Raw genomic sequence first — 9,750 nt, 5'->3', positions numbered from 1 at the left:
GCCAACCTAGCAGTTTGAAAGCACGTAAAACGTGCAAGTAGAAAAATAGGAACCACCTTTGGTGGGAAGGGAACAGCGTTCCATGCGCCTTCAGTGTTGAGTCATGGCGGCCACATGACCACAGAGACGTCTTCGGACAGCGCTGGCTCTTCGGCTTTGAAACGGAGATGAGCACCGCCCCCTAGAGTCGGGAACGACTAGCACATTTGTGCGAGGGGAACCTTTACCTTTACTATCTAAGTATCAACCCGAGTCAAAAAAGTAAATCAATCTATTTCTAGCAAGTGCTTCGATGAACTTCTGAAATGAGCAAGGTGAAAATCTCTTCTTTTTCCAGATCGAATCTTAATTCACACGGGGTTTGGAAGGGGAGAGAAAAATCCAATTCATATTTTTATTTGAAGAAGAGAAACCTAACCCCCCCCTCCCAAATATATACAACCCCGAAAGAAAAGGGAAGTCATTTCACAAAAAGCTAAGGCAGATTTATTTATGTTGTTGTAAAAAAAAAAAAAGGGGGGAGGAAGAAAAAAACAAGGAGAAAGAAGTTTCACATACTCCCATCAGAAAAAAAAAAAAAATCTCCATCCTGGAGTCAAATCTGATTTTTCTATCTTTGCAAGGAAGAGGCCGGGGGCTGTGGAAATCACTCCAGGGGCTTCAAAAGGATCGTAATTAGTCTCTCCTGCTACTTAAACCAGGAAAAAAAAATCAGCAGCAAACTTTGGAGAGGGAAGGCGTGCGATATTTACAAAGGTCTCTGCTGCTTGCTTGCTTGTTCTTCTGGCTGGAGAGTCTGTTAAATTCTCAATTTGTGCTGTTCACACTTGGGGAAGGAGGAGAGAGAGAGAGAGAGACAACTGGAGGGAGAGAATTGTGCGTAACGATGTGCGTCTTTGCGATTCCTCCCAAAAATCAAAATCCTTAGAAATGTGATGGCAACGGAGAGGGCAGCAGAAGCCGGACTGAAAAGAGGACTCAGGAGCAGGAATGTCCAATTCTCCACAACCTCAGTGTGCTTTGTGTTTCCCCTTTTTGTGTTTTTTGTCCTTCTTTTTGCTCGCGCACCTGGAGCAGAACCACTGTATCTCTTCCGGGGGAGCAGCCGTGATGCCGACGCAGGGCCTGCGAAGGAAAAGGAGAAAGGGGTGAACGATGGCGGGAGGAGGAGAACGCGTCCTTGCAAATTTTTAACAGGATTAAACAGCCGCGGGTCATCCTTGACTTAAGGCCACAACGTAGCCCCTATATTTCGGGTGCTAAGTGGAGATGGCCGTTAAGTGAGCCTTGACCCATTTTATGACCTTTCTCCCCATGGGTGTTCAGCAGGGGTGATTTTCACTTACCTTCCCTACCGATTTGCAAATGTGTGTGCATACACGCACAAGCTTCTCTTGCACGCGCCCTGTCCACACATGCGCCCCACCTTCAGTGCATGCGCTTTGCTCAAAAAACAGACGGAATAGAGCCAGGATGGGGGGGCAGGCCCACCCGCAATTTACAATACAATAGCAGAGTTGGAAGGGACCTTGGAGGTCTTCTAGTCCAACCCCCTGCCTAGGCTCACACAAATAACTATCCAACATCTTCTTAAAGACTTCCAGTGTTGGGGCAGTCACAACTTCTGGAGGCAACTTCTGTTCCACTGATTAATTGTTCTAACTGTCAGGAAATTTCTCCTTAGTTCTAGGTTGCTTCTCTCCTTGATTAGTTTCCACCCATTGCATCTTGTCCTGCCCTCAGGGGCTTTGGAGAATAGTTTCACTCCCTCTTCTTTGGGGCAAGCCCTGCTACTGGTGCAGGCGAATTGGTCTGAACTGGATAAATACCACCTCTGGTGTTAAGTGAATCACCACCATGGTTAATAAGTTAGTCACATGGTTGTTAAGTGAATCTGTTTTCCCCCTGGGCTTTGCCTGTCAGAAGGTCGTAAAAGGGGATTGACACGACCGAGGGAGATTGCAAGCATCATAAACATGAGGTAGTTGCCAAGTGTCGGAATTTTGATCATGTGTCCCCCGGAGATACCGCTATTGTTGTAAGGGCGAAAAACCGTCCTAAGTTTGTGACGTTGTAGCTTCGAATGATCGCTAAACAAATGGTCACAAGTCAAGGACTAACAATAATTTGATTTAAAGGGGAGGGAACAACAGTTCGCCATCCTGTGACAGAGGTTGGATAGAACGTGGTTTAAAAAAAGCAACAACACCAAAATACGTTTTGTTTGACGATGGCTTCGTTTTTACACACAAACATAACTGAAGAGATTCCATAATTGTAATTTATGTGGTGTCAGCGCTGATCTCGTGTTTTCCCCCACCTCAAAATCCTCCTGCAGATATGAATAAAATGAGGCACCGGAGGATTTACTCAAGTGTTATTTCCTGTAGTTTCTCTTGTGAAACATGTTCTTAAGATACTTAGAATGGCTGCAGATCTCCGAGTATTAGCGTTAGGCGTTTTCTCTGAATTGTACTTCCAGATATAAATATATATTTTTCCCACATCGTGCATAAACTGGAATGCATCTGTACATAAAGAATGTTCTTTCTGGTTTTTTTTTTTTACACACTTCCTCTACTGTTTTTACTCATTTTAGGGCACTGGTTCTTTGGTTCTAATCTAAAGGGTTATATTCAGTGGTGGGATTCAGCCAATTTGCACCTATTCGGGAGAGCCGGTTGTTAACTTTCTATAAGCAGTTCGGGGAACCGGTTGTTGGAAGAAATCTCATTTTGTTTTTCCTCACTTTACAGGGATAATCCTGTAAGGAAGGCAGGAAGGAAACATTCTGGTGTTGTTTCTAGCCTCATCTTTCTTCTCCCTGCTTACAGAAACTGCCTCTCCGGTTAACCCTTATGACATTGTCACAGCTAAGGTGAAGCATCCATCGACCTGAGTGATGTTGAGTTGGCCACGCCCACCCAATCACATGACCACTGAGCCCCGCCTACCCAGATGGTCATTAGGGCAGAGAACCAGTTGTTAAATTATTTGAATCCCACCACTGGATATAGTTCCTCATCCTTTAAAAAGACATGCATATATAAACAAGAATTCCATAGCTTGCTTTTTTTTTTTTTTTTTTGGCTGAAAAATATAGGAAATTAAAGGTTTAAGAAAAAAAAAGTTAATAAAAAAAAAAGTTCACACTTCTTTTTTATATATATAAAGCCACTGGGACCGTTTGTCTGTTTAAATGCGTAGAACGATTGCTCAGTTCACTGAATAAATCTCTTTCAGTTCAGGAAAAATACTCTTCGGATTATTTAAGTAATGAAAAACTCAGGGAAGTCTATATTCACATCAGTGCTTTGCAAGGAGGAATTCAATACCGGAGATAGTAAGGACAGCCCGAATGTATCACTTGGCTGCTGGAAAACCCTGTTTTAATTTATAGGGGTCTATAAAACCATCTAAAAAGAGGGCTGTGTTAAGCCCAGGGATGGAACGTCCCCAAAACAGGAAGAAAGGGCTAGGAGAAAAAATAAACCAGATTTAACTGGAGTTTTCATTTACTTATTGCAGAAGAAGGATGGTGGCAGAACCTGGAGGCAGAGTTAAAAGAGGAATGAGTCTAGAATCCCTAGGTAGCCACAAGAGGACTAAGCCCAACTCTCCTTGAATTCTATTGGTCCTTATCTTACTCCAAGCAGGTGCTAGCAGTTAGTTGAGAAGATTCTTGTACTGTACATAGGGTTTTCTTTTAGTAATAAATGAGTTTAATTGGACCTTCACATGCGAACCTGATCTTTCGTGCCTGATATTCTTAAATATAGTAACTATACCTATATTCATCTTCCAATCATCCATCCATCCATCCATAAATCTTGCCTTTATTATTTTTCACAAATAATTTGAGGTGGCAAACATATCCCACTCACTTTCTTCCTCCTGTTTTCCTCACAAACACCACCACCCTGTGAAGTGAGTTGGATTGAAGTACTGGCCTAAAGTCACACAGCTGGCTTTCATGCCCAAGGCGGAACTAGAATTCACTGTCTCCTGGTAATTGGCCCAAAGTCACCCAGCTGGCTTTCATGCCTAAAGTGGGACTAGAACTCATTGTCTCCTGGTGATGGGCCCAAAGTCACATGACCAGTTTTCATACCTAATGTGGGACTAGAACTTGTGTTCTCCTAGTTTCTAGCCTGGTGCCTTAACCACTGGACCAAAGCGAGATTATTTGCGTGGACTTTATATTTCCTCCTTTCTGCCGCCTTGAAACCAGGCTGATGTCAACACTGAAGATGACCTGACCAAAGCCATCTTGGAGCTTCAGTGTTGACATCAGCCTGGTTTCATGGCGGCAGAAAGGAGGAAATATGAAGGGTTGGAGCTGGGGTTTTGTAGCCAAAATAAAATGCTTTTTCTTGGGAACCAAGGACATTCTCACACCGGGGTAGAGGAAGGAGGAGTGAGGTCGCCAGGCAACCAGGCAGTGCCTTGATTGGACCATGCGAGGGATTGTTTGGGGTTGGGGGGGAAACTTTTATTTTTAATTAGGTGAAAACCGCAGGAAGCTTCAGAGTCGGTTTTCACCAGATCTGTGCCAATTATGATATATCCAATAAAGCTATTCTTTGAGGAATCCACCTGCCTCGGAATCTTGCTTGCTATGGATCTATTACTTGGACCCCTGACAACTGATTGTAAGCAATGTTTTGAGAAATGATTGCATGCAGACCAAGTGCTCCAATTTGGACACTTTTGTGTTCAGATCTTGTCTGTATGCTTCCAGGGGATTACAATAAGCCGACAGCACACAATCTTAGGTAATAAATGACCATTTCCATATCATTTGTATGTCTAAGACTACAACACCCAGAAGTCCCACAAGAGTTCTCCCACATGACTTCGGAAGCAGAACATGGCCGCCGCCGCCGCCACTTACCAGTGATACCAGTCGTCACAGTCGTCACACCCAATCATCGGGCTGCCATCGTCCGGCTTTTCACAACCGGGACAGATCCATATCTTGTTGCCCCACTCATCTCGGATCTGGATGGATAGAAAAGGAAGGAGAAACTGAAGACTCAAGTGGGCAGAAGTCTCATTTCATGTAGATTTCTTTCTACATGTTCCACAATAGCTATCTAACATAGTTAAAAGGCAGTGGGAATGGATTTCCAGAGGAGGGGAAAAATGCAGACTACAGGAACCAGGAGCACTAATTCAGGTGACCTCTGAGGTCACAGATAAACCTCCAAGGGCTTCAATGACCCTCTAAAAGGATGCAAATGACCAGCTGCCTTCAAGGAATATCAATCCTTCCACATTCCCCACCGTCCAGTCAGAGCTGAAGAAGCTTCTTGGATGAGAAGCCAAATGTCTTCAAAAGAAAAAAGGGAAAGAAAATCCAGTTGCCTCCTGAAAAAAGCACCTTTGGGATATCTAACATAGTATGTCTTAACCTTGACAGCTTTAAGCTGTGTGGTCTTCTGGGAGTTGAAGTCCACACAATTTAAAGTTGCCAATGTTAAGAAACACTGATTTAATAGCTCAAGGATGTGGGGGTGGGGGGAGAAACAGAAATATCCCACCACAGCTATGATAGTGCAGTGGTTGGAATGCAGTTCTGCAGGCTACTTTTGCTGACCACCAACTGCCAGCAGTTCGATTCTCACCAGCTCAAGGTGGACTCAGCCTTCCATCTTTCCCAGATTGGTAAAACGAGGACCCAGATTGTTGGGGGCAATAGGCTGACTCTGCAATCCTCTTAGAGGGGGCTGTAAAGCACTGTGAAGCGGTATATGTCTAAGTCCTATATTATTTGAACAAACATGGTATGAATGCAGGCATGCAGCCTTGGATAACAATATCAATAGTAATATATTAGATTTATAAGGAAGCTAGATCAGAGAAATTCAAGGCACGTTACAATGGAAGAACTCAATAAAAACAAGAAAATACATAAAACAAACAACTTCCTGCTTTGGAAAGGTGAAGAAAAATAAGCAATTCCAACCATTCTTATTCATTACTCGGAGAGTTGCAGCCCATGGCTTGTTCAAAAGGCAAACTTGTTAATGAAGATCAATCTCCATAAAGATTCTCAGTCATCCAGGTGGAGTTGTCTGAAAGTTGAATAATTGCAACTGAATTGTCTTCAGAAGTAATGGGTGCTCCTTCACTGGAGGTTTTTAATGCGAGAAGGGACAGCCGCTTGTCTGAAATACTACAGGGTCTCCTGCTTGAGCTGGGGGTTGGACTAGAAGACCTCCAAGGTCCCTTCCAATCTGTTATTCGGTTATTATTCTATGAAGTTGGCTCATTCTGGGAGCTTAATTCCAGAACGAGCCAAGCTGAGCCTGGGTTGGGATAATGTGGATATGGCATCTTGAAGGCCACCGCCTCTGCTTCTCTTTCGGAAAGCAACTTGATGTGCTTAAGAAATAACCAAGCACATCAGAGGTGGAATCCAGCAGGTTCTGACCAGCTTTCTGGAGAATCAATAGCGGAAATTTTGAGTAGTTCAGAGAACCGGTAAATGCCACCTCTGGCTGGCCTCGCCCCGATCGATTCTCTGCCTCCTGAGTCCCAGCTGATCAGGAGGAAACGGGGATTTTTGCAGTAACCTTCCCCTGCCACGCCCACCAAGCCACGCCCACAGAACTGGTAGTAAAAATGTTTGACTCCCACCATTAAAGCACATCCCAACCAGGAAGAGTATTCACTTACTTTCCCTACCGGTTCGCAAATATTAGTGCGCGCATCCATGCATACATCGGTCTTCCGTGCATGTGCTTTGAACATGCATGCACACAGCTTGAAAAAGTGCCTAAATGGGATTGCACAGAGCAGGGGCAGGTGGCCCTCCCACCTGTGATTTCCACTACCAGTTTGGTCGAACTGGTCCGAACCGGCTGAATACCACCTCTGATCCCCACCGTTGGCTCCAGTTGCCAAGGGGCTGTCTCAGCCTTGCTCATCCTGGGATAAACCATTTGACTTGGTCTGTGAGTTCCACCCTCCACCCACCGAGCCAAACATCTTGTTAGCCGTGGATAACGGGGCCGGTAATCTCAATCAGAACCGAAGAAGCTTCTTGGATGAGAAGGGAAACGTCTTCAAGTAAAAACGAAGGAAGTCCAGCTGCCTTTTGGAAAAGCATCTTTGGGACAACCATGACCTGGATGGCTGAGAAACTCCACAGACGTATCATTTGATGGCTTGGAAGACGCCAGCACTAGGTTGGCGGAAACAAGACTTCCCAATTGGGAGCTGAAACTGGTGACCGCCCTACCATGCTCTCCTTCCATTCATTCATTCGGCCGCCTCCCTCCCTCCCTCCCAGGAGGCTGTCTTGGCAATGTGCGTCTAATATATACAGCATAAGCATTTAGGTTGCTGTGTTAGTACTTATTAGCCAAAGTCATCCAACTCAGCTCACTGATAAGATCAAGGGTATAAAAAAATAGTTACTGAGTAACTTTCCATTCCTTTGACATTTGTCACACTACGACATTTACCAAAGGGTAAGGGGTGGGGGGGAGAGAGGGAGATTGGGGGGGGGAGAGAGAATGAGAGAAAGAGAGAGATGGAGGAGGTGTGTCTGTGAGAGAAAGAAAGGAGAGTGATAGAAAGAGAGATAAAGTGTGTGTGTAAGAGAGGTGGAGTGTGTGTGTGAGAGAGAAATGGAGAGAAGGGAGAGTGATGTAGAGTGTATGTCTGTGAGAGAAAGATGGAAAGTGAGAGAAAGAGAGAGAGATGAAGAGTGTGTGTGAGAGAGATAGAGAAAGATGGAGAGAGTGTATGTGAGAGAGATGGAGAGAGAGAGAGAGAGAGAGATGGAGCGTGTATGTCTGTGAGGGAAAGGAAGATGGAGAGTGAGAGAAAGAGAGAGATGAAGAGTGTGTGTGAGAGAGAGACAGAGAGAGAAACAGAGAAAGGGAAAACAAGAGAGAGAAAGAAAGATGAAGTGTGTGTGAGAGAGAGAGGGAGGGAGAGAAAACAAGAGAGAGACAGATGGAGAAAGAGATGAAGTGTGTCTGTGTGTGAGAGAGAGAGGGAGGGAGAAAAGAGAAAGAAAGGAAGATGGAGACAGAAAGAGAGATGAGGAGTATGTGTGTGTGAGAGGGAGGGAAGGGAAGAGAGATGGAGAGAGAGAAAATCAGAAAGTTTATAACACTGTAAGAGGCTGGCAGAGCCTCTTCTGTTCATTATGGTGCACATTCATACATGTGATGAATTACATTATAATTGAAGCAATCCTATTTTGGACAAAATGCACACTGGAATTCTGGCTTCTGTTAGAACTTAATGGTTTTATGAAAGGTCTTCTCTCCTTTGTCAACATAGGAGAAACTTTCCAGCACTTAGGCCGTTCAATTTTAATGGTCTTAAATCCATTAATTTGGATTTAATCTGAGCTTAAATATATGGGTGTCAGCCTATTTTTAGTTGACAGATGAAATGAACGTGAAAAAAAAATCACACTCTAAATATATACCATATATACTCGAGTATAGGCCGACCCGAATATAAGCCGAGGCACCTAATTTTACCACAAAAAACTGGAAAAGTTATTGACTCGAGTATAAGCCTAGGGTGGGAAATGCAGCAGCTACCGGTAAATTTCAAAAATAAAAATAGATACCAATAATGTTTTTGAATATTTATTTCAAAGAAAAACAGTAAACTAGCGGTGTATTCAATGAAATACTTCACTCACCTCATGATGCTGATGTCCCGCTGTGATGATGATGTCCCGTGCAGCCGCGGGAGCGATGTCCCGCCTCCTATGACACACGGCACAGTGATTCCTATCATTGGATCACTGTACCAGAGGAGGTGGGACATCGCTATGTGGCTGCTTGCCATAACAAGGAGGAGGTGGGACATCGTTGCAGAGCGGCAGGAGGGGGAGGAAGGGGAATCGTAAGACAGCCCTGCATTACATTAGAACGTAAGGAGGGGGGATGGTGCGGTGCGCGCTGCGCGGCAAACTGACACAGAGGGAGGGGAAACTCACAGGGGCACTGGGCCATTCACGAGTGTCACCCAGCGGCATGGCCCCGCCCCTTTTTCTCCTCCATTTCGGGCAAATTTTTCACTGACTCGAGTATAAGCCGAGGCGGCTTTTTTCAGCCCAAAAAGTGGGCTGAAAAACTAGGCTTATACTCGAGTATATACAGTAGTCAGCTATGAACATTTCTCCTGCATAGGTTTCCCTGTTTTGTGACGGCTTTTTTCCTAAGTTGAGGGAAACAAAATAAGCAAAAGCCTAAGGAAGGAAACTGTTGAGCAGCATATACATTTCATAAATATTTATTTAATTTATAGGCCGCCCGTCTCACCATTGAACGATTCTAAATAAATAAATAAATAAACAAACAAATAAATAAACAAACAAACAGTCTGACTATATGCTTAAATTTCCCCTTTACGCCCGGGATTCTTCCATTAATCACCTAAACAAGCTCTGATGTAAAATGATACAATTGCCTGGTAAATTACGTGATAACATGATATAAAAACTATTGTTTTTAATCTAAAATGGTTGGCTGACTAAATCTTAAGGGGAATGGGTTTGACCATACGATGAATCATGAACCTAGGTTTGCATGGATGAATTCATGCAAACACGTATGTCAGCAAGGAAATGACTGTTTTCTTAGGTGTTGTGGCCCGCCAGCAGCTAGCGACTAGTGGAGCTGGTGGCAGACTCAGACAGTGAGGAGGTTGGGGAGGAACCTGGCCCAGTCCTGGAGGCTGGGGAAGGCTCTGATGAGGGCTCTGCATCAGAGG

General features: G+C 44.3%; 1 protein-coding gene across 1 annotated transcript in view; it reads right to left on the bottom strand.

Moving 5' to 3' along the window:
- Positions 1–463: 463 nt before the first annotated feature.
- Positions 464–9,750, bottom strand: part of TAF3 (TATA-box binding protein associated factor 3) — a 166,637-nt gene continuing 157,350 nt past the window's right edge. Inside the window, 2 exon segments of the mRNA XM_032221269.1 lie at positions 464–1,125; positions 4,895–5,001. Of these exon segments, the coding sequence (XP_032077160.1) occupies positions 1,011–1,125; positions 4,895–5,001 (222 nt within the window). The 3' untranslated portion in view covers positions 464–1,010.

The sequence above is a fragment of the Thamnophis elegans genome, chromosome 7 (genome assembly GCF_009769535.1).
Source record: "Thamnophis elegans isolate rThaEle1 chromosome 7, rThaEle1.pri, whole genome shotgun sequence".
NCBI classification, from domain to species: Eukaryota; Metazoa; Chordata; class Lepidosauria; order Squamata; family Colubridae; genus Thamnophis; species Thamnophis elegans.
Note: the sequence above shows the minus strand (reverse complement) of the source record. Positions and strands in the feature narration are given on the sequence as shown.